This window comes from Mytilus galloprovincialis, chromosome 3 (assembly GCF_965363235.1).
Source record: "Mytilus galloprovincialis chromosome 3, xbMytGall1.hap1.1, whole genome shotgun sequence".
Lineage (NCBI taxonomy): Eukaryota > Metazoa > Mollusca > Bivalvia > Mytilida > Mytilidae > Mytilus > Mytilus galloprovincialis.
Window position 1 is genome coordinate 71288627 of NC_134840.1, and position 26453 is coordinate 71315079.

Consider the following 26453-nt stretch of genomic DNA (forward strand, 5'->3'; position numbering starts at 1 on the left):
ATCTGAAAACGCATCACACAGTATAGCTGACTTATATCAAGCCTGAAACCAAATTTCAGAAATCCTGGTAGTGTAGTTCTTGAGAAAAATATGACGAAAAATATTCATGGGACGGACGGACTGACTGACAGACTGACGGACTGATAGACTGATGGACTGACGGACTGACGGAAGGACAGACAGAGGTTAAACAGTATACCCCCTTTTTTCAAAGCGGGGGTATTAAAATAATGCAAAATGGTAAGTGTTCGGTAAACAGGAAGTTGTCGAGTGATGAATCTGAAAACGCATCACACGGTATAGCTGACTTATATCAAGTCTGAAACCAAATATCAGAAATCCTGGTAGTGCAGTTCCTGAGAAAAATGTGACGAAAAATTTTCAACTTGGCTATCCGGTGTAAAAATGATACAAGTGTTCGGTAAACAGGAAGTTGTCGAGTGATGAATCTGAAAACGCATCACACAGTATAGCTGACTTCTATCAAGCCTGACACCAAATATCAGAAATCCTGGTAGTGCAGTTCCTGAGAAAAATGTGACGAAAAATTTTCAACTTGGCTATCAGTTGTAAAAATGTAAAATGGTAAGTGTTCGGTAAACAGGAAGTTGTCGAGTGATGAATATGAAAACGCATCACACGGTATAGCTGACTTATATCAAGACTGAAACCAAATATCAGAAATCCTGGTAGTGCAGTTCCTTAGAAAAATGTGACAAAAAATTTTCAACTTGGCTATCAGGTGTAAAAATGATACAAGTGTTCGGTGAACAGGAAGTTGTCGAGTGATGAATCTGAAAACGCATTACACGGTATAGCTGACTTATATCAAGACTGAAACCAAATATCAGAAATCCTGGTAGTGCAGTTCCTTAGAAAAATGTGACAAAAAATTTTCAACTTGGCTGTCAGTTGTAAAAATGTCAAATGGTAAGTGTTCGGTAAACAGGAAGTTGTCGAGTGATGAATATGAAAACGCATCACACGGTATAGCTGACTTATATCAAGACTGAAACCAAATATCAGAAATCCTGGTAGTGCAGTTCCTTAGAAAAATGTGACAAAAAATTTTCAACTTGGCTATCAGGTGTAAAAATGATACAAGTGTTCAGTGAACAGGTAGTTGTCGAGTGATGAATCTGAAAACGCATCACACAGTATAGCTGACTTATATCAAGCCTGAAACCAAATTTCAGAAATCCTGGTAGTGTAGTTCCTGAGAAAAATGTGACGAAAAATATTCATGGGACGGACGGACTGATAGACTGACGGACTAACGGAAGGACAGACAGAGGTAAAACAGTATACCCCCCTTTTTTCAAAGCGGGGGTATGAAAATATAATTTCCATTTCATATTTTTGTAAATAGTTGGGATGTCAACGAGTACTCTGGTACTCGCTCGGAAGTCGGAGTACTCGAGTACAATTTACACGTACACAAACAATAACTGATATCATGATAGGTTATTTGTAGAAACGGCGGTCGGAAATTCATTGATTAATTGACACAAAAGAACAGAGGAATAAGCTATGTTTGTAGTACGTTTGCCTTTTGTGAATATGTTTATGAAAAATAATAGCAGAAACACTGCATCCCACCTAAAATCTAAACTTTTCAATAGACGTTTAGATTCACCCGAGTACTCGAGTATCACGACCGAGTATCCGAGTATTAAATTTTAGATCTTTTGACATCCCAACTTATTAGAGAAAAAAAAATGAATTCAACACTTTATTAACATTCTAGTTTCGAAGCACTTTTCTGCATTTTTTTTAAATTCAATTTCTGGTAGCTAGGATGTTGTACCGAATGTAATGTGAAACATCCGACCAGAGGAAAGAACTGTTTGAATAGAGAGATGGAGCCAATTTCCCAAAACAAATTAACACAATCCTTCGCTGGCATGGATTTTTTTTACTTATATTATTTCAAAAGAGGTTAGGGCCAATTTTGATTTTAGTTCTCTATAATTCTTTAGATACTCTGTCTGCATCAATAAGATGTTTACCTTCTGGAAACTATTAAGCATTATTACTCGGTTGTACTTTTTGAAGATTTCACAAACTTTGCTTTGACATTGACAAAAAGCTCAGCAGAATCTAAATACGTTTTTTCGATTTCATTTCAAGATTTATCAAGTCAATTCCTTTAAACGTGTTATGGTGTAACTGGATCCCTGCATCTTTGGACTGATGAAGTGATTGTGAGTGTCTGACATTTTTTCCAAAAACTCGTCGTTATTCTGATCTACATAGTCTAACATGCCAAAAGAAAAATAATAATTGTATCATTCAAAAATCAGTTATCGAGGCTGTCACAATGAAGTTATCTTCCATTTGAATATTCACCCTTTAGCCCAACCTACAAACGTAGATTTTATGCCAAACAAACGCACAAATGACTTCAAATAACGTCATCTTAAACCAAACACTTTAACGGGTGGATTCCGATTGGAATCGAGCTTATTGCTCCACAAGAATGAATATGACATTTTAATTGCTGATCATTTGTATCAACAATACAGAATCAATATCAAAATATTACAGTTTTTTAAATAAAATTAGTTTAAACACTTAAAAAAGAAACACATTGTCGTTTGAGGTAAGTTCCCAAAAATTCTTTGGTCTTTACAATCTACTGGAGATCTGGTTTAGTCTCCTGAATGTTACTGTAATACACACAAAAAAGAAAACATCAATTCGTAAAATGTGAAATAAGAAACCCAATATTTTTTCGATTTCGAAAAATATGTGTTTTTAATAATTTTTATGCAAAAATCTGATCTGTTGTGGAATGCTAAATAAATTGCCTCAGCATTTTTGTCGAGCCTGCGAATTTTGTCGAAGAAAGCTTGACATAGGGATAGTGATCCGGTGGCGGCGGCGGCGTGAGCTAACTTCTTAGAAGCTTTATATTTAAGAAGGTGGAAGACCTGGATGCTTCATACATTGTATATCAATGCCTCATGTTACGAAATTTCTGTCAGTCCAATGTCCTTGACCTCATTTTCATGGTTCAGTGACTACTTGAAAAAAAAGTTAAGATTTTTTGTAATGTTAAATTCTCTCTTATTATAAGTAATAGGATAAATATATTTGCTATGTGCGTATCTTGCAAGGTTCTCATGCCCGTCAGACAGTTTTCACTTGACCTCGACCTCATTTCATGGATCAGTGAACAAGGTTAAGTTTTGGTGTTCAAGTCCATATCTGAGATACTATAAGAAATAGGTCTAGTATATTTGGTGTATGGAAGCACTGTAAGGTGTACATGTCCAATTGGCAGGTGTCATCTGACCTTGACCTCATTTTCATGGATCAGTGGTTATAGTTAAGTTTTTGTATTTTGGTCTGTTTTTCTTATACTGAATGCGATAGGTCTACTATATTTGGTGTATGGAATGATTGTAAGGTGTACATGTCTAGCTGGCAGGTGTCATCTGACCTTGACCCCATTTTCATGGTTCAGTGATCAAAGTTAAGTTTTTGAGTTTTGGTCTTTTTTTCAAATACTATATGCAATAGGTCAACTATATTTGGTATATGGAAATATTTTATGATCTATATGTCAGTCGTGCAGGTTTTATTTGACCTTGATCTTATTTTCACAGTTCATTGCTCAGTGTTAAGTTTTTGTGTTTTGGTCTGTTTTTCTTAAACTAGAGGCAATAGGTCAACTTTATTTGTTGTAAGAAAGAATTATTAGCTGTACATGCCTGTTTGGCATTGTTCATCTGACCTTGACCTTGATCTCATTTTCATGGTTCAAAGGTCAATGTTTAGTTTTCTTGGTTTATGTTAAGTTTATGTGACAGTTGTAATAAAGCTTTATATTTAGGACTATCAACATAATATCAATGATTAGCAAAGAAGGCGAGACATTCCAGTGTGTGCACTCTTGTGTAAACATTTATTACTAGTATATATAATAATTTTGTTAAATGCTTTAAGAATTAACCATATATAAAACACCTGAATCTAAACAAAAAAAATGTCACATATATAAACTTTTTTCACTTATAATTGCAGGGTAAAAACAATCAAATTTTTAAGTACTTGAGATTCATTCAAGGCCTACAAGTTTCCTGCATATTGTACATTTTACCTGGGAGTGTTCACCTGAAATTCATGGTTAATTGTTCAACACTGAGTTTTCGTGATATGGTCTGTTTCTCAGTCACTTCAATCAAAATTTCAACAATACTTAGTGTATGGAATAATTATAAGATGTGTATGTGTTTGTTGGGAGATTTATCTTACCTTGACTTTGTTTATGGCTCATCGCTTAATGTTTTTGTCATCTGGTCAGTTTCCTATGACAGCAAGACAACTATATTAGATATATGCAATGAATGTTAGGTGAACATATCTGCTCAGCAAGGTTTATCTGACCTTGATCTCATTTTCATGGTCCATTGATCAACATCAAGTTTTGTTATGGTTAGCTCTATTAAAGCCATGTTAACTATATTTGGTGTATGAAATGAATGAAAGGTGTACATGTATGTCCGACAGAATGCATCTGATCTTGACTTACTTTTTAAGTATCATTGATAAGCTTGTTCACTTTTAACATCAACTTCAATCACCCTCAGAAGAGCAAGCGAGAAATTTAAGCGTGTGTATTCTATTTTAACATGTAAGTGAAAGTTTAAGGCATGCTTGTTTTAACAAGACATGGATGTTTAATTTTCAATCATAATTGCATGCCATTTATACAAAAGCCATTAGGTATTCATCATTTTCGCACAAAACTGTATTCCATACACCTCTCAAAACTTATGTTTGGAAACAACTATTACTAACCCTCATTCAAACCAATACAAACTTACAGCTGACATTTCGGATATTGGACGTCACAGAAGTTTCAAACCAGTTTGCATTTGAAAAGATGAAAAAGATTCTTTGTTAAACTTTGCTTTGCCAACAAAGGTTTCGATGCCGTCAACTTGGACTTCAAAATACTAATGAATTTTCTGATTCAGTCGAGGATTATGCCAGGCAATGGGCTAAACGCGAGAAAAAAAGACGTAGATACTCTTGTCGAATGGTATAAGGTTGTGAGGTCGTTGATACAAATTAGATTAAAACAACTGAATAGGTCTATCAATACCCATACTACGATACTACGTCAATCTACAAAGTCCCAAATGTTGCAAAACACTTGTCCTACCTCTATGACAAACATGTTGTTGTCCCCACAGACAAAGCCCCAATTAACATAGTTTGTGTGTTATTCTCAAAAACAAAAACTGTTTGATAAATGAATTAGGTATTGACAATTCAACCAGAAACTCAACATATACCCTAACAGACTTGGGGTCAATTACATTGGAATGTAATTAATTAAATTACACATTACAGACATTACATTGCAAAAATAATCAATTACATTAATTGCCATTACTCCGTTTTTTTTTTTAATGTAATTAATTAAATTACAATTACTTTACTAAAGTAATTAATTAAATTACAATTACTTTACTAAAGTAATTAATTAAATTACAAATTACAAATTATCATAAACAATATACATATATAGCATGTGTAAAATATTCATGTAAGCTTAAACAATTTGCATTTGATCTTTATTAGTAGTTTTAATGTTTTGTCATTTAGTCTACATCTCTCTGGTCTTAACATGTTTACTTTGCCAGCAATTCTTAATAGTCTTTCGACAGGAGATGATGTGGCAGGTATCACTATATCATAAGATTTGTTGATAGAAGAGGGAATATGTTCCTATTAACTTAATAATACATTAAGGGGTATTTAGATCTTAGAATGCAATCATTCAATAAAAATAAGAAGAATAAATGAAAAATGTCTTCATTTTTTTTTACTTATAAATATTAAAAAGTGCTCTTGTCACAAATTGAAAATAAGTTTTAGTTCAATGATGTATAATGTTTAAATATTAGCCAAATATTTCTAATTAGATTAAATACATGTAATAGTGGCATTGTCCCTAGGCTGTTTTATTACACATTTTAATCTGATTAATTGCTGGTTTTTTTTTTACAGCAGTTATTTTTATTTCTGTAATCCTTTTGTGTGTACTTATTTGACAAAACGGTTGTGTGCAGTGATTTAAAATTCTAAATGAACAGTTTCAGAAAGATTATTCAACAATGTTTACACTTTTATTTTACCATGCCTACATGTATTGATGGTACATGTATAGCGTTTTAGCCTAGGATTTTTGTTTAACAAACTGATTAAATACTAATCAATCAATTTAGATCTTTCTTAAAAACAGAACAACACTAATATATGATTCTCACCTTATTATCTTGAATTATTAAGCAAACGTTTCTGTATGTCAAATGAATAATATGAAACTTTAGAATAAGTATTTACCTGATATATCAAGATTTGTTGAATAAATATCATTTTACAATTTATATTAATATAATTTTTATCATTAGCACCATACAAGTACATGTAATTGAAATGTAATTCAATAGTAGTTCAGCATTGCATGCTTTTTTCATGCTTATTAATTAAATTACCATTACATGTAATTTAAAAAATGCTCAATTACACATTACATTCAATAACACGAAAAATTGTAATCTATTACACTCAATTACCATTACATTTTCAATATCCCGTCCCTGTACCCTAACGACAATTACCAAATAGGAAATCCTGGATAATCATAGATCTGTTATGAGTTCCTTTTGAAGAACTGGATCTTACATCACTATATTGGATACCTAAACTACATATGAGTCCTTACAAACAATGATATATTGCTGGGTCTTCCAAGTCCTCCGCGAAACTTTTTTCTAAATCATTAAGATCTATTTTATCAGCAATAAAAGCCGAATTCAAAGTTATTGTGAAACTGCTTATTCTAGAGGTGACCTGAATCAGATGTGGATATTCAAAATTCTTGAGCCCTGTTATATAGTACATACAATCTAAGACTCTTTTATCTTGCAATAGTATTAAAACATTTGACTTTTCTACACTTTAAACAAGTATTCCCCATTCCGAACTAAAAGACAAATTGAAAGAGTTGGTATTGCTTTGTCTCATGCGAATGGCTCACGTAGATACAAGAATCTAGTCTTAGGGAGGTATAAATATAAAAAAGAAGATGTGGTATGATTGCCCATGAGACAACTCTCCACAAGAGAACATAATGACACAGAACTTAACAATTATAGGTCACCGTACGGCCTTCAACAATGAGCATAGCCCATACCGCATAGTCAGCTATAAAAGGCCCGAAATGACAATGTAAAACAATTCAAACGAGAATACTCAATAAAGCCTTCTTTGTAAAGAATCACTCTGATTCAAACGAAAATTTCTCTGAAACTGACATTTTCAAGATGCTTGATTTCTTGATTGATAACATATTTGTTACGTTTGGAGGACGTGTTTTTCAACAGACTGTCGGCATTCTAATGGGAACCAATTGTGCCACTCTTCTTGCCTACTTGTTTCTTGATTATTATGAGGCTGACTTTAAACAGGAACTTCTTAGGAAGAAAGATAAGAAATTCGCAATATCCTTAAATTTACTTTCCACTATAAACAATGATGTTCTCTCATTAAATAATTCAAAATTTGGTGACAATATTGAACGCATCTATCCCGTCGAACTAAAGATAAAAGGATACAACAAGAACAGTCAAGTCAGCGCCTGCATACGGAGTATATATCTCCCAATTGATACGATATTCCCGGGCTTGTATTTCTTATCATGATTTCCTTGAAAATGGGTTGCTGTTCACATGGAAGCTATTAAACCAAGATTTCAAATGCTGAAGTTGAAATCATACCTTCGTAAATTTTACGGACGCCATCACTAGTTGGTTGACCGTTGCGGAATATCCGTTTCACAGATGATATTGGATATGTTCTTAATGGCGTAACTACAATCCCGTTCATTTTAACGAATGTGACATTCCGAATTATACTTTTGACCGGGTTAGTGATAACATGTGCAACTCAACGGGTGCCACATGCGGAGCAGGATCTGCTTACTCTGCCGGAGCAACTGAGATCACTCCCAGTTTTTGGTGGGGTTCCTGTTGCTAGGTCTTTAGATTTCTTTGTTGTGTCTGGTGTACCATTTTTTTCTGTTGTCTTTTTCTTTTTAAGCCACGGTGTTGTCAGTTATGTTTTTATCTATTGAGTTTGACTGTCCCTCTGGTATCTCTCGCCCCTCTTCTATATACCCAGGGGTCGAAATAAGCGCTGGTCCGGTGGTCCGAGACCAGTAGAATTTGTGTCGGACCATTAGATTTTGTCAGTTAGTGGTCAAGCGAACCAGGAGAAATTTGTCGATAAAAATCACTGATTGCAAATAAATAAACCTGCGAAATCAATTACACGGTACTGTGGGTACTAAGTATAACAATTGATCAAGTTAATTAATATATCGGGTGAGCGTCCTTCACAACACAAAATGTGGAAAAAAATTTAGGAGTGAAACCGCCTGACAAAAATATTTATTTGATCTGGTCCAGGCTATTGAAATGTGGAACATATCTGGACGGCACTCCAGACGACCCAGTCAGGCACCCTATGGTCGTCACAAGGATTGTGATGACGTGGAAGACAGATAGTCACAATGTTGACATTTTCTGTCCTTCATCTTGATTTTGATTAAAAAAATCATTAAGATTATCAAAGCCTTGATCAAAACCAAGATCAAGACTCTCCGTTTCTTGTCTTACATATGCAAAAGAAAGCATAAAAGTAAAAGTATACAACTATCATTTATAATAATGTGTGTCAAATGAATGTCATTTAAGCTGAACAGTAGATTTGCAGCCGGACCACTAGATTTGCAGCCAGACCAGTAGACTTTTCAGTTCACTGGTCCGGCTGTCCAGTACACAAAAAAAGCATAAATTCGATCCCTTTATATACCATACTATTCCCGCAACTTGTTTTCTTATCCCTGAAGTTGCAGCAATAGCTATTGTATTTCCTAATGTCTTAGAACTTTTTTTAACTTATGTAACCATTTTAGCAGATGGTATTCATTTAAAACTCGTTTTATTTGGACTTTTCTCTCACCTTAAGTAGAATACTTGGTGGGTTGGTATCACATTTGTAAACCTACCAGTGCTTCCACATTTTCTTATTTTTATGTTGTGAGCTGCACATTGTTAATTGAAGCATTTTCACTGGGAATATTCGAAAGTTATTTTATCTTATGAACTCACACACAATAGTTTTTTTTTTTTTATATCTAAAACATGTAGGAGGTAGGGAGAAAGACAGCACTAATAAGATGTAGTAAACTACTTCATCAGTTTTTAACCAGTTACTTGATCTTTTTATAAGTTTGCACGCATGTTGAAATTGTGCACTTTCTATTATAGAGTGGTAAACATTTTATTTTCAACTTTTTTTACATTAGTGTTGCCATGAATTTAAATGTTAAATATGAACTACCTTTGTCAATTGCTTAAGACGTTTTTAGTGAAACATGACCATTTCAGTCATAGGATTTTTTTATAATTATTATTTATGGTCTGATTGAAGTAAAAATATCATTTTTTATCTAATAGTATAAAACAATAGCTGAAATGACCTCATTCAATTATGACTTTTCATCACAAACAAGAAGGTCTGTATCATATCTTGAAATTGACAATGAGTGTCGGTATAGAAAAAACTTTACAACAAAAGAGATGATTCAGCGTCCCAAGTAGGAACTTTCCATTTTATGTAGCAAAATTCCAGCAGCGCCTGCATATACAGTATACATCTGTCAGTCGTTCGTTTTATGCCATGACATTGTCAGTTTATTTTCGACTTATGAGTTTGAATGTCCTTTGGTATCTTTCTATCTCTTGATGTTAAAATTGATCAAAGATTTTTATAGTAAGAATAAGTTTATGGTATGCTTAGTTTGGTGTATATCAATGCTACCATTTGTAAGTTAAGTAGTGTCTATGTTTCAAAATCACTCTGCTAATGTTCTTTGTCTATACGTCATTTTGTTAATCTTTGTTGACATATTTGCTTGTTTTTATAGTGATGAAAAGTTATAACACAATGTTGACTGCTGTACCCGAATGTTTTACATGTTTACCTATTATGTCGGTTTGTTTTGTTAACACATCTAGGTCAATATGAAGACATGCATGCTATCCATTCGTTTCATATGTTTTGAGCTTTTGTTTTGCTGTTTCCTTAGGGACTTTGCGTTTAGAATTTCTCTCGGAGTTTGGTATTTTTGTTATTTTACTTTTTTGAAATTATTTGTTAAGGTCTTTAGATTAATTTAATTTGAACAATCATAAGTTAACACACTTTATCTAAAAGGAAAGACAAGTATTACGTATGTAAGAATCTAAGAAAGGAAATGCATTGTTTGCTGAAAAAACACCAGACAATATGAATAAAAGATCAAATATAATTAGAATGTGTATTCAGTGGTAATGATGCCATAAACATGCTCCAATTATTACAAACTACTGTTGATTTCCTCTGTGCTTCTAAGATGCTTAATTCGAACACGGTATTTCTTTGATTGAGTACCGTTTTAACTGAACTTTGTTATATCTTTTTTATGGATCTTAAGTTTATTCTTAGTATTTAGAGACATTTCGATGTTTTCCTCGGTTGTGTTTTTGTAATCATGATTTTTTTTCTATCAATCGATTTATGACTTTTGAACAGTGGTATGCTACTGCTGCCTTTATTCAACGCTCTATTATTATTAAAAGAAACATTAAAGAATTTAACTTGAGAAAAATTGAGCAAAAAAAAAACAACTCATGCAATTTGATGTTTTGTCTGACCCTTAGTCATATATTTGATTTTTGGTGGATGGTTGTGTCATTGACAATGCGGGTACTTCTCATTATTGTTGTGTCAATTATTTTCACTAGGGAATTGATCCCAAGTTTGTCTTATTAAATCATACTACAGTTTTAATCCATAACCATCAATTCACACATATTGAAGATGTGCACCTAATGTTATAGGATTTTCTTATCCCAGGCATAGATTACCTTAGCCGTATTTGGCACAACTTTTTGGAATTTTGGATCCTCAATGCTCTTCATCTTTGTACTTGTTTGGCTTTATAAATATTTTGATATGAGCATCACTGATGAGTCTTATGTAGACGAAACGCGCGTCTTGCGTACTAAATTATAATCCTGGTACCTTTGATAACTATATAGAGTGTTTTTAGATATTTTTTTCTCTTTCAAAAAATTGGTGCACGAAAGATAGTACCAGTAGGGTATAATAAACTCCTTCTGTAGTTTACAAACAAGATCCTTGAATTGATATAGGACGATGAGGTATGAGTGCCAATGACACAGCTCTCCATCCAAGTTACAATTTATAAAAGGAAACCATTATAAGTCAAGGTAAGGTCCTCAACACGGAGCCTTGGCTCACACCAAACAGAAAGTTAACAAGAGGCTCTCAAGAGCCTGTGTTGCTTACCTGTATTTACTGATGCTTTGAAATCCTGTAAATAAGGTTAAAATCGTAATTAATAGTATTAGATTTTATATATTATAATGATATCGTGGATAATAACTAAAAACTGCAAAACTTAGAGGCAGCAATCCAACAACGGGTTTTCGGGGTGATCTGAAAATTACCTGGCAGATAAATCTAAATCTGATGAACATTTTTGCCACCTGTAAGATTTGCTCTAAATGCTTTAGTGTCAGAGATATAAACAAAAAAAACTGCAGTTTACCCCTATGTTCTATTTTTTACCATGTCGGCCATGATGTTTGGAAGGCGGGGTCATCGGACACATACAGAGTATCTCCATCTATACTAAAATTCAGGAAAATAACCAAAAACTGCAACATTTCCTAAAATTACTTATTCAGGGACATCCACCCAACAATGGGTTGTCGCATTCGTCTGAAAATTTCAAGGCGGATAGATCTTAACCTAATGAATATTTTGAATCCATGTTAGATTTGCTCGAAATGCTTTAGTTTCAGCGCTATAGGCCAAAAAAAGCATTTTACCCCTATGTTCTATATTTAGCCATGTCGGCTATGTTGGTTGGCATCCGGGTCGTCAGACACATTTTTTAACTAGATACCCTAGTGATGATTGTTGCCAAGTTTTGTTAAATTTGGGCCATTAGTTTCAGAGAAGAAGATTTTTGTAAAAGTTAACAGACGACGACGACGAGAACGGCGTACGCCTAGTGATGAGAAAAGCTGACTTGACCTTTCAGGTCAGGTGATCTAAAAAAAAGGCCCCCAAAAATTACTAGTGTTAAACCATTCAAACGGGAAAAACAACGGTCTAATCTATATAAAAAAGAAAAAACAAAACGAGAAACACTTATGAACCACAAAAAAACAACTACTGAACATCCGATTCACAGGTGACTTGAAGTTCTTAAAACGTTTGAACGCATATTGAAGTTGATGACCTCCTAATTAATAAGTGTGTTTCACTGTTTTTTCCTGCTATTTTTTCCATTTTATAGATGTGTTGAAATGATCACTATAATCAACCATTTTTAATTGTTTAAAAAATACCTCTTTATTTCAGTCATAGAAATATTTTGGCTGGAATGCTGTCTGATTAAGGTATACACTCCATCATCCATATGTCTTGTTATATACAGTACAAAAAATTTAAAGTCAAATACCTTCATAGCTCTTTAAATTGATGAAAGTTTTGCAACTAATATCTGTATGGGTAATGTAAGGTATATCACTTAATTCAAAAGGAAAGACAAGTTTTAGGTATGTAAGAATTCATAAATGAGAACTATTTGTTTGTGCAACATAACAGCTCACAAGCCAATATAGATATACAAGATAAAATAAAATTATTGTCTCAAATTTTATTCAGAAATAAGAAATCCAGAAAACATGCTATAATGATTGCTATCACTATAAATGCTCTCGGTGTTGCTTGCATGCTTAATGTACACACGGTCTCCTTTCTTTAATTTCAGAACAATGTTTGCTGCACCTGTATGATGACCTCGTCCTGGGTACATTCCGACAGTTTGTTTATTATTTTTCATAAGATATGAATGGAAATATTTTCCATTCGGAGACATTATTGTTGCAGATATTTGATAGAATCCCGTCTTTGGTGCTGTGAAGACTTCAGAATTTGGGTGATATCCGTTTCCCTCATTAGTCCAAACTTTATCAAACTTTACAACTTCGTTTATGCCAATGGATTTTGCAGCTGACAGCGAAGCTGTGAAAGCAATTACAATCTTCTTGCAGTTACAGGTAGACGGTTCTGATAAAAATAATATGTTGATTATTATACAATTAACGTATCGGTTTCAAATCAGAAAGATAGATTAAATGATATAACAAAGATAAATCATATATTAAGTTTAGTTTGATTTAATAAAAAAAAAGAGTGTTGTTGTAAGGTTATAATTATAGTAAATCATTTGTGTGATAAGAGATATCTATAGTGTGATGTATACAGGTATCTATGCCACCATTTTTAAGTTAAGTAATGTATATGTTTTGAATTCACAATTTTCCATGAAACTCGAATTGCTCAAGAGCAATGCAATGGAAATTTACAAAGCTGTAAAGTGTAAATAGTTGTATGGACTTATATAGCATTTTTGTTACTGTGCTTAATTCAGAAGGCTGTGTCCTGACAATATACAAATTGCTCAAAACGTTTCAGCAAATTTGAGTATGTATTCACCTCCACAAATAGATCAACTGGTAAAACAGTGCAAGTCCCTGCTTGAGTAAAAGATTGTTTGTGTGAAGTTATTTCAGTGACACAAAAATAGTGCTTACCACCTTTATAGAATCAATTTGTTAATGTCTTTGTCATGAAATTGAAATAAAATAATCACCTACTAAACGATCGGGAACTGATTTTAAAAAGGTCCAACTCGGATATAAAAACTTTAATCTAATGGAAATTTTATGAATAATTAGGTCAAAAAACGTCTTTAGCAATTGATAACGTGATAAGGAAAAGCCTCCTTGCTTTGCACAGTAAATGAATTTAACAAACCATCGACAGCAAAACATTTTGAGACACTCATATAATTCTGATGTTTGTCTTTTGATCCTTTTTTTAGGTTTTTATCCCATGGCATTTAGTTTAAATACCCGTTTGGTACCTTTCGCCTCACTTGTGTTTTAGTAAAAGACTAGATATGGACAAAGACCCTCTCTGCTTTTCTGCTCTGCCATATGCATTCGTATAGGTCGACGTTTTTTTTTAAGATTTAATAAACAGTGGTGTTGGCTGCAACTTGAAATTAACTGCTGTCTGTAGGTCACAAATGATTCCCCCGCCTGACCATAGGAAATTATAAGTTCAACATTATGTATGATTATGTAACTATAAGAGGAGATAGCTGGACAACTGTGATATCTTATGAAGCTAGTACCAAAAAAAATGACTAAGTCCAAATAACTGTCATTTTCCGAATATTTGAGAAAAAAAATCATGTGAACAAGCACACCTTCATTTTATGTATAAACATCCTACAAAATATTAAAGTTCTGCGTCCAAAACTGAAAAAGGAGATAGCCGGACAAACAATGTATCCTAATCAGGATACACGGACGTACAGACGGACGAACGGACAGACAGGGGTAAATTATTATGCTCCTCGACATTTTGTCTCAAGGGAATAGAAAAAACAGCAATTAACCTTCAGTTATATATCATGATACATATTTAAGATGATGCTTGCAAACATTGAATTCAAACAAATTAGATAAATTAATCCCTATTGACCTCTTGATAAAATCACGACATAATGGCGTACTGTTAAATATTATCCAAACCTGCTATTGACAGTATAAAATGAATATGAAAAATGCTATTAGTAGAAAATGAGTATATAAAATGCTTTTATAAGTAGAAAATGAATAAGCAACATGATGATATAAGTAGTAATAAGTATGCAAAATGCAACCATAAGTAGAAAATGAGTATGCAAATTACTGTTGAAAAACATACCAGAACTAGGACCTTTTATCTTCGTCATCATATCAAGAAGATCTTGAAAGAGTCCATTCTCTGTAAAAAAAAAAGATATATTCTTAAATGTACCTATTTGTTATAGAAATAGAGAGATTTGTTATTCAATCATTATACATTTCATTGCATATTTTCTTCTATAAATGGTAATGCAGTCAGTTTTGATAAATACCAAACTGTTTTGGCATATTTGAATTTACCTCAACAAATAGATCAACTGGTAAATAGGTTGTTTTTGTAAGGTGATTTCAGAGATATAAAAAAAAATTGCTTACCATCCCAAGTCCATTTATGCAATGTCTTTGTGATGAAATTGAAATAAAACAATCATCAACTTTAAGATCAGGAACTGGTTAAAAAAAGTATAACTTGGATATGAAAACTTCTATCCTAGTGAGATGTTATGAATAATTCGCTCAATAAACGTCTTCAGTAATTGGTATAGTAATAGGGAAAAGCCTTTTCCATTCTCAATTTTATTCTTGATAATCACATTAAATGATTTTGTTAAAACAAACCATTGACAGCAAAATATTCTAAGGCAACAACACTAATAATACTGTTGTTTGTCTTTTTATCGTCTTGTTTATTAAATTGCAATCATGGTACCTTTGACTATTAGTTTGTTAGCCATGGCATTATCAGTTTGTTTCGACTTATTTGTTTGGATATTTCTTTGTTACCTTTCGCCTCACTTACATACAGGGATCGATTACCTCAAAATGTAATCGATTAAATTACAATTACTTTGCTAATAAAATGTAATCGATTACATTACAATTAAAACTTATTTCAAATTTAATCGATTACATTTCTTTAAAGTGGTCATGATAACTTTGGATTACTTGTGATTACATTGTATTTTGCAATATCAAGGAATTTCTTAAAACTTTTTATCCTAACGTAAAAGCTAACTTTGTTGATTTTTTTAAAGGCTTTATTCATTCATATTATTTAAAAGAATATAGACAATTACAATGCAACATGTGTACTTTGATAACATAGCTATAGACAAGTGTTCTTTCTCTATGTAAAAGATATAACTTTGGTTTTTTTTCTACAAATTTTAACCAACTGTGCAATTAACAAAAAACCTGAACAAATAATGAAAAATTAATTAAGTACAGTTTTATTGTCTGTGGTGACATAATTGACTAAGAGGCTAACAAAACCTTTAAACAGACTTAATAAGAAGGGATATAGTTACGATACTGTTGTCTGGTCATTAAAGATTGCATATCTTGGCTTTAATATTGATTCACTTATATGGCCTTTGCATCGGAATTAAACGCATTTATTTAAAAATCAGTTGTTGGCATGACACGGGTTATGTTCTTCTCATATATTTTATGATTTTATAATACTAAACCCCTAACGGGAGGGATTGTACCTGATATTCATATGATGAAGACATAATCTTTCAGTCAGTTTAATTAAGGTGTGGAGCTGGCATGTTAGTAACTGCTGGTAATCTGTTGTTGTTTATGTATTATTGTCATTTTGTTTATCTTCTTTTGTTACCCCTTCTGACATCGGACTCGGACTTCTCTTGAACTGAATTTTACTGTGCGTATTGATATGCGTTTACTTTTCTACATTTGGTTAGAGGTATAGGGGGAGGGTTGAGATCTCAAAAAACATGTTTAACCCCGCCGCATTTTTGCGCCTGTCCCAAGTCAGGAGCATCTGGCCTTTGTTAGACTTGTATGATTTTTAATTTTAGTTTCTTGTGTATAATTTGGAGTTTAGTATGACGTTCATTATCACTTAACTAATATATATGTGCTAATGGGGCCATCTGAAGGACTCCTCCTGGTGAGGGAGTTTCTCGCTGCATTGAAGACCTATCGGTGACCTTCTGCTGTTGTCTGTCCTATGGTGAGGTTGTCGTCCCTTTGACACATTCCCCATTTCCATCTTCAATTTTACATCCATGATAAATGTTTTTACAGGTTTTAGTCACTACTTCCATGTTTTTAACACACAATAGATGAGCTAGGATATTAAAATTGTTTTGCCTTAATTGAAATATCAATAAGGTTGTAAGTGGTTAATTGAAAATGAGTGTAAAAAATTAAACTTGCAACGACAAAACGAATAATTTGAAAAAATAATTAAAGACTGGAATAAAGAAATTTAACTATGTTAGGTAAGATAGCTCTTGTTAAATCATTAATCTTACCGAATATTACTTATGTTGCGTCTGTAACCGTAATTGATAAAGAATACCTAGCAAAATTCAAAAAAATAATATATAGTTTTATATGGAATAATAAACCAGAAAAAGTTAAAAGGGATATAATAAGATCAGATCAACTAACATATAAACAAATTAGACAGCAACTTATATGGGGCAATAAAAATATCAAATTAAACGGTAAATGTCTCATTTACAAAAAAACTAGATAAACAGTAAAATTTTATTTATAAATGACATTATTGATAATAAAGGAAAATTAAATCAAAACATGATCTTAGATAAAGTATCCTGCCATGCTAGCTGGTTTTCGGAATATTCTAAATTAATGAAAGCAATACCAAAACAGTGGTTACAAGAGCTAACTAAAGAAGAATCAATTAAAACAAAAGTTGCTATTGACTCCGAATATAAATTTAAAGATAGAAAAGGAAAAATGTTATCATTTAAAAACATTTCTTATAAAGACATTTACATCTCTCTCTTAAATAGATATTATGAAAAACCAATAGGATTTCAAAAATGGGACGAACATGTTTATCTTAGAAAACAACAGAAGCAAAAGACAACAAATGCTGAACTATATCTTTTGTTATATACAAGATAATAAATTCATAATGTTAAGATGGAAATATCTGCACTACATTTTACCAACCAAACAATTACTTTTCTCTTGGAAAATAACTAAAACTCCGCTATGTAATATTTGTGATGTCATCGAAGATTATAAGCACTACTTTTTGACATGCAAATTTTTGAAATCATTTTGGGATCAAATAAAACTATTACTTGATAAACTTAAAATAGGACATCATATAATATCAATTAGATCACTTTTGTACGGATACAAAATAAACGATACAAGTTATGATGTATTAATGATTTAATAACAATTATAATTTTTACTGTATACAAAGGATACTATATATCCGAACAAAAAAAACAAAACACATTAATGTGTTTGAAATTTTTAAAAAAGAATTTCTTCAATATCATGAAATATTGATAAATAAAGAAGGCAAATATGAAAAATTCCATATTCTGGTTGCAGCAAAAATTAAATTAATTTCATGAATTAGAATTTATAATATATCATGTTATCTTATTTCTATTCAGTTGCATATATGTCATCATTACTATATATATATATATATATATATATATATATATATATATATATATATATATATATATATATATATATATATATATATATATATATATATATATATATATATATATATATATATATATATATATATATTGTGCACTAACAAGTATCAACCTTATCACTGAAATGCTATATACTAACGTTAACGAAGCCGGGATAAGGTACCGGCACTTTATGTATCCCTAACAAATGTAAAATTCAAACAAAATATTAAAACACTTTAAAAAAAAAAAAAAAAAAATTGGTTAATTAGCATTATCTGTTTGAAATTGTTTAATACTTGATTTAATAATATCATAATAATTATGGAAAACTTACATGACATTGGAGTAAATAGTTATCAAAGGTACCAGGATTATAATTTAGTACGCCAGACGCGCTTTTCGTCTGCATAAGACTCATCAGTGACGCTATATTAGAAGTGTTCAATTAAGGAACAAAAAATGCTTTCAAGGCATATTCTTGTATCGTAAGAGCTCAATCTCACAACGAAACATTGGAAAGGCAAATTCCTTTAGTAAATTGTTAACAAAATAAAACACTTGGTTAGATAAAACTTGTTATATAGATAATACAATTTATCCCATTTGATAAAGTCCCATCATAGTGAATGCTAGTTACATAATTTTTCATTCATGCTTTAAATTTTTCTTATATCCATATTGTCTCTCAAAAACTATTTTCATATATATACAAGATTTGTAATCAGCAAGTAATCATATGAATGTAATCTTAAAGTAATCTAAAAGTAATCATGATTAAACCTGGATAATCTATTACATTATGATTACTGATAACATAGGATTACACTGCAACATGTAATCGAATACTGTAACAGCTGATTACGATTACTGATTACGATTACCCCATGCCTGCTTACATATCGGTAAAAATTCAATGAACAGTCATTTCATGTCCATGGCCACATTGAATTTGCATATACATTTGCATATAGAAAACCAAAGGTTCATTCATATATTATAGGACATATCTAAGATTAGGCTTGCAGGGGCGGATCCAGCCATTCTCAAAAGGGATAGGGGGTCCCAACTCAGGAAAAAGGAGGGGGGTTCCAACCAAATATCTTCATTCATATGCATTGATCGTCCAGAAAATGGAGTACCAACCCACGGACCCCCCCCCCCCAAAAAAAAAAAATTGATCCGCCACTGGCTTGTAAACAAATTGAACAATGGATAAAAAAAATTCCTATGGATCTCTCGATAAATTTAAACACGAGAAGTTAGCGTACAAAGAAATATGTATCCAAACCTGCTATTGAACGTATAAAATTAGTATGCCAAATGCTATTGAAAGTAGACATTGAGAATGCAAAATTAAGTGAAAAAAATATAGTATGCAAAATTCCATTATAAATAGAAAATGAGTAGAAAGAACATACCAGAACTAGGACCTTTCATCTTCATCATCATAGTAAGAACATCTTGGTAGAGCACATTCTCTGAAAAAAGGTATATCATACTTAAATGTACTTAGTTGTTATAGAAAATATATTTTTTATAAAATATGTGTACATTTCCTGTCATATTTTCTTCTTTAAATGGCAAAGTAATCTGCTTTAATAAATACTTACGAAGTTTAGAATCACATGTAGACTCCACTACAACTATCTGTTCCCATATCATAAAAGCAATCACTGGTATCCTAAACATTGTGCTCAAGGGAAGTGGTTTGAAGTAAACGATTTGGATGCTTTTTTGGGGGCATCTCAACTTGTGTTTAAAATTAACTGAAACCTCGCAAGCTGTTCTGTGTGTATGTTCTCATTTAATGATATATGATTCGTATTGATTATATAGGACATGCAAGTCAACTTTTTTTCCAATAATTTGTTTCAATATTTTTTCTGTGAATCTTGTCCTCCTGAATGACTTTCCGAACTTTACTAACTTTTATTTGCATGATTTTTTTATATGAAAACATTATGAAAGTGTGATGCTTGGTTTCTTGATTGACAACATAATTGCAAAAGAGGGACGAAAGATACCAAAGGGACAGTCAAACTCATAAATCGAAAATAAACTGACAACGCCATGGCTAAAAATGAAAAACATAACAGACAAACAATAGTACACATGACATAACATAGAAAACTAAAGAATAAACAACACGAACCCACCAAAAACTAGGGGTGATCTCATGTGCTCCGGAAGGGTAAGTAGATCCTGCTCCACATGTGGCACCCGTCGTGTTGCTTATATGATAACAAATCCAGTAAATAGTCTAATTCGGTAGGTCACATTCATGAAAGGGAACGGGATTGTAGTTACAACATAAGGAACATATCCGATATCATTTGTGAAACGGTTATTCCATAACGGTCAACCAACTCGTGATGGCGGTCGTAAAATTTACGAAGGGATGATTTCAACTTCACCATTTGGAACTCTTGGTTTAATAGCTTCCTTGTGAGCAGCAACCCTCTACCAAGAAAATCATGATAGGAAATGCAAGCACGGGAAAATCGTATCAATTGGGAGATATATACCCCGTATCCAGGTGCTGCTGGAATGTTGCTGCTTAGAAATGGAAAGTTCACAATTGGAAAGCTGAAATCATCTCTTTTGTCGTAAAGTTTTGTTTTCAACCGACCCTCATTGTCAATTTCTAGATGTAAGTCAAGATATGAGGCCGACTTAACTGTATCTGTAGAATCCTTTATCTCTAGTTCGATTGGATAGATGCGTTCCACATAGTCACCAAATTTTGAATTATTTAGTGAAAGAACATCATCTATATAGCGGAAAGCAGAGTTAAAGGATATCGATAACTTCTTATCTTTCTTCCTAAGAAGTTTCTGCACGAAGTCAGCCTCATAAAAATAAAGAAACAAGTCGGCAAGTAGAGATGCACACTTTGTTCCCATTTGAATGCCGACAGTCTGTTGAAAAACACATCCTCCGAACGTAACAAATATGTTGTCAATCAAGAAATCAAGAATCTCGATAATATCTGTTTCAGAGAATTTTTTGTTTGAATCAGAGTGATCCTTTACAAAGTAGGATTTATTCCTCCCTAAGACAAGATACTTGTATCTACGTTGGCCATTCTTTTTAATGAAGCAAAGCAATACCAACTCTTTCAATTTGCCTTTTAGTTTGGAATGTGGAATACTTGTGTAAAGAGTAGACAAGTCAAATGTTTTAATACTGTTACCAAGATGAAAGAGAGTTAGATTGTATGTAATCAAACGTTTGGAAGACGTGTTTTTAATCAGGTAAAATTAAAAGAAGTAAGCATTAACTTAAAATTCACGTTCCGGTAGATATATATAGGTGATGTCCTCTCATTGAATAATGCAAATTGAAGTGATAACGTTAAACTTTACAATAAGTGTCGGCAGAGAAGAATACTTTACGACAAAAGGGATGATTCAGCTTTCCAATTGTAAAATTTCCATTGTTATATAGCAATATCCCAGCAGCGCCCTGCATATAGGACAGATATATGTAAGTTAATACGATATTCTGTTTCTCTGTTTTTGTCTGTTGTTTTCGATTTATGCGTCGAAATGTCCTTTGGTGTCTATTTCCTCTCTTAATTGAAGTGAAGTTTTATCAAAGATTTTTATTGTAAGGACCAATACCACCATTTTTTCTGTTAAGTAGTGTCTGTGTTTCAAAGTCACAATTTTCCTTGAAATCTAGTAGTCAGTGATATCGAGTGATATAACAGATTTTGTTATCGTGAATATTTGTTCTTATGAATTTTACGAAATTTGAACATCGGATGACTTCTGGATTTAGCTTGACATTATCATAAAGGGATCTCTGATTTATTTTTGACGTTCTATTTATGAAAAATTCATAACGCTGTAATAAAATATTTGCACCCATTTTGAAGTTGTGCATTGCATATTATTGCATTGAGTTGTATAGAGTTTGCATTCAACTTTTTTCATTTTATTTCTCCATTTATTTAATTGCTTATTATAGATAACCGTTCTCGATTGTATTTAGTGTCATTTGCCTTTTTGAATCTTAGATAAACTGTAATGCAATTGCTATCTGATTGATGTATACCAACATCACCTTTTAATCGTGTTATCAAAGAACAAGAATTTGAAAGTCAAATGTTAAAAAAGAGGGACGAAATATACCAGAGGGACAGTCAAACTCATAAATCGAAAATAAACTGACAATGCCATGGCTAAAAATGAAAAAGAAAAACAGAAAACGATAGTACACATGACACAACACAGAAAACAAAAGAATAAGCAACACGAACCCAAAAACTAGGAGTGATCTCAGGTGCTCCGCATGGGTAAGCAGATTCTGTTCCGCATGTGGAACCCGTCGTGTTGCTTAGGATATTTAAATTGATTAAGTTTAAACAAATGTTAGCTATATGGGTGCATATTATGTCATCTGTAACAATTTATGAAGGAAAATATTTCATCTGTTCAACAGAACATCTCCCCAGACTACATGGATATAAGATAAAAATGTAACAGAATTCTTGCTTCATATTTTATTCAGAAATAAGGAAGCCAGAAAACATGCACCAATGATTACCATCGCTGTAGATTGCCTCAGTGCCACCACGATGTTTAATGTAAACACGGTCTCCTTTCTTTAATTTGAGAACAATGTTAGCTGAACCTGTATGATAGCCTTATCCTGTGTACAATCCTACGGTTTTTTCATTATTTTTCATAAGGTGTGAATGAAAGTATTTTCCCTGTGGAGACATTGTCGTTGCAGATATTTGATAGAATCCTTGCCTTGGTGCTGTAAAAGTTCCAGAATTTGGGTCGTATCCTTTTCCCTCATTGGTCCAAACTTTATCAAACTTAACAACTGCACCAGAGCCAATGGATTTTGTGGCTGACAGCGAAGTTGTGAAAGCAATCACAATCTTCTTGCAGCTACAGGTAGACGGTTGTGCTAAAAGAAAATCGTTAATTATTTTACAACATTTGTGTCGGTTTCAAAACATAAAGTTAAATGAAATGATATAACAAAGATAATCCATGAATTTAGTTAAGTTTGATCAAAGATTTTATCTGTTATGTTATATTTAAAGTATATCATTGGTTTGATGTTTACTGTTACATGTGCCACCATTTGTCATTCAAGTAGTATATGTTTCAAAGTCAAAATTTTGTTTGAAATTCGGATTGCCATGACGGGTAGTATATAAAAAAGAAGATGTGGTATGATTGCCAATGAGACAACTTTCCACAAGAGACCAAAATGACACAGATATTAACAACTATAGGTCACCGTACGGCCTTCAACAATGAGCAAAGCCCATACCGCACAGTCAGCTATAAAAGCCCCGAAAAGACAATGTAAAACAATTCAAACGAGAAAACTAACGGCCTTAGTTTATATAAAAAAAAATGAACGGAAAACAAATATGTAACACATGAACAAACGACAACCACTGAATTACAGGCTCCTGACTTGGGACAGGCACATACTTAAATAAGGTGTTAAACATGTTAGCGGAATCCCAACCACCCCCTAACCTGGGACAGTGGTATAACAGTACAACATAAGAACGAACTATAAAAATCAGTTGAAAAAGGCTTAACTCATCAGATGGACAAAAATACAAGTGGACGTGGCCGGGTACTTGTACATCCCGCCAACAAAAAAGACACTAGGAACAGGTTCTGGTTTAGTGCAGAGTTTCTAAGTTAAAGAAAAGAATATTGGAACTATTTTCTTCAAGTGTGGTTTATCCCATAGTTTGCATTTGCATGAGTAACACGTTGTGGTGTGTTATGTATACTGTTTGTTTTGATTTTTCGATTTTAACAAATTTTTATTGCCATATAAATTAAAGAAAACACGACCAACGGGCTCGATTCAAAAATTGCTATTGAATGCATATAATTAGTATGCAAAATGCAGTTATAAATAGAAAATGAATATGCTTAATACTATTATTAAAGAACATACCAGAACTAGAACCCTTTATCTTCATCATCATATTTAGAAGATCTTGAAAGAGTCCGTTCTCTGCAAAAAATATATACTTAAATGTATAAGTTGTTATAGAAAATATATTTATTCAAATATGTATACATTTCATTTCATATTTTTTTTCTTTAAATGATAAAGTAATCTGCTTTAATAAAAAAAAAACTTACGAAGTTCAGAATCACAAGTAGAGTCCACTTTAACCATCTGCGTCCAAAACATCAGAACAATTATAAATGTCCTAAACATTATGTTCAAGGGAAGTGACGTGTGCTATCAAATAAATGTTTATAATGTTGTTGTTTTTTTGTTTGTTTTGTTTTGTAGCTCAACTTGTATTTATACTTAACCGAAACCTTGCAAGCTGTGATATGTGATTCGTATAGATTATATAAGACATGCAACTCAACTTTTTTCCAAGAATTTCTCTAAATATTACCATCCTTGACACGAATTCCTCGTCGTTGCAGTTTGCGAATGAAGGACTTTCCAAACTTTAGTTACTCTTATATATGATGGTGTTTCTTATGAAACAATTATGAGAGTGGTTGACATTTGCTCCAAAAATGAAATGAAATCGTACAAGTTAAAGCAACCTCCCTTATTTGTGGTATTGAAACTTTCAAATGTATTAGTTATCTTACCTCCTAAAGATTTATGGGGATATGATTGGTTTACGGACTACACGTGGTGACTATATATATTTGGTATAGGGTGCCTAAAACACATGGCTAGTTACCATATTAGATATGCTTCAATGGATTGGATATCTTCTGGAACCTAATACGCATCAGAACTATGTTGTTCGTTATGATTATTTTGGAAACTGCTTGAAATTAACCAAAAGGTCCGAAGAACACGAATTGCTCACCTTGCAAGAATATAGCATTTTGATATCGATTTTGCAATTGCTAATCATGTTTATTAACAATACAAAATTAAATATCAAAATAGTCTGACCGTCTATTCTAGTTTTTGGGATAATGGACATTAAACACTAAATATAGAAAAGCATTGCCATTTAAGGGCAATAACTCATATAAGAAGTCATGTGTTTGTTTCGTCATTGAGTCATTTGATAATTTTGATGTAGATTTTTGCATTCTGAATAGTTTCCCTCCGTTGTTTGTTCTCTGTGTACCATGGTTGTCAAGAACTAAGACAGATGATGCATGCAATTTATGTTCTATTTCCATTGAAGGTGTTGATGTTTGTTGATTCGGTGACAGGAACAAACAAAACAAAAAACATGTTACTATCAACATTTTTCTTATGGCTGATGTTGATTGATATTTGTCAAGTGCTTTCCGAGAAAAAAGGTATGTTGTAGCCCACTTGGTCTTAATGACAAGTGAGTTGTTCTCATCACTTGCCTGTGTGCATGTTTGCGATCGTCGTCTGTTGGTATTTTAAAAGAAGAAAGCCTTTCAAATATGCACAGTACCTCTATATCTTACCGCTACGATATTTCATTAGTTTCCTTCAAATAGTTAACTTTCCATTACTTTATTTTTGTTGATTTTCTTTGGCTAATGCAACTTATAAAATGCTTATGCCTCAATTGGTTAGATATGTTCGTATCTCATTACTTTATTTGTTTTCAATTGGTACAAACTTTGATTGAATTTAATCACAACGCGATTCTCTATCATGATCTTCTTAATACTTTTCTGTTTACCAGGAGATTATGAACCAAGGATTCATATACATTGACAATTTGATATTCGGGATCGGGGATAAAAAAATAATATTCTGGCCTAGTATTAAGTGGGAAAATATATAACTTTACCCAAACCACGAAGAAAACAATACAGGAAATAGTTATGTTCAAGAGTAAAATAAATAAGCCATATTACAGTGAATTGACTGTTGGTGTTGCTCTTCAACTATTGCAACCCATTCAAAACTCTAAGCGAATTGTAATTTGTTTTATCAAACCAAACTGTTCAACTTGTCACAATTTTGAACAAACTGTTGAGTCAAATTGTGAAAGTGCAAGGTGATAAAATAAAACATACTTACAATCCTATATAATATTCATCCACTTTAAGTATGTTGTGAAAAATCAGTTTGATAGTTTGTATAGATATTCTTTAGTCATTCTCATGCTAAAGGTGAACTGTTGTAATTTTGAATTGCTATAAAAATGTCCTTACTATAAGCTTTCATATAG

General features: G+C 32.4%; 1 protein-coding gene and 1 pseudogene across 2 annotated transcripts in view; both read right to left on the reverse strand.

Moving 5' to 3' along the window:
• The window catches only part of LOC143068832 (complement C1q tumor necrosis factor-related protein 3-like), a 59464-nt gene that overhangs the window by 23854 nt on the left and 9157 nt on the right, over positions 1-26453 (reverse strand). Inside the window, exons 2-4 of one of the 2 annotated variants that reach the window (XR_012976254.1) lie at positions 19732-19791; positions 14941-15000; positions 12809-13230 (exon numbers count right to left, since the gene is read on the reverse strand). Coding sequence is in view for 1 of the 2 variants with exons in the window: in XM_076243153.1 (XP_076099268.1) it covers positions 19732-19791; positions 19924-20002 (139 nt within the window). In the remaining variant the exon portion in view is untranslated. Of the gene's footprint in view, positions 1-12808; positions 13231-14940; positions 15001-19731; positions 19792-19923; positions 20053-26453 lie in introns of those variants that run through there. The other variant, XM_076243153.1, reaches the window with a different exon arrangement.
• LOC143068833 (complement C1q-like protein 3) lies at positions 22806-24599 on the reverse strand (annotated as a pseudogene).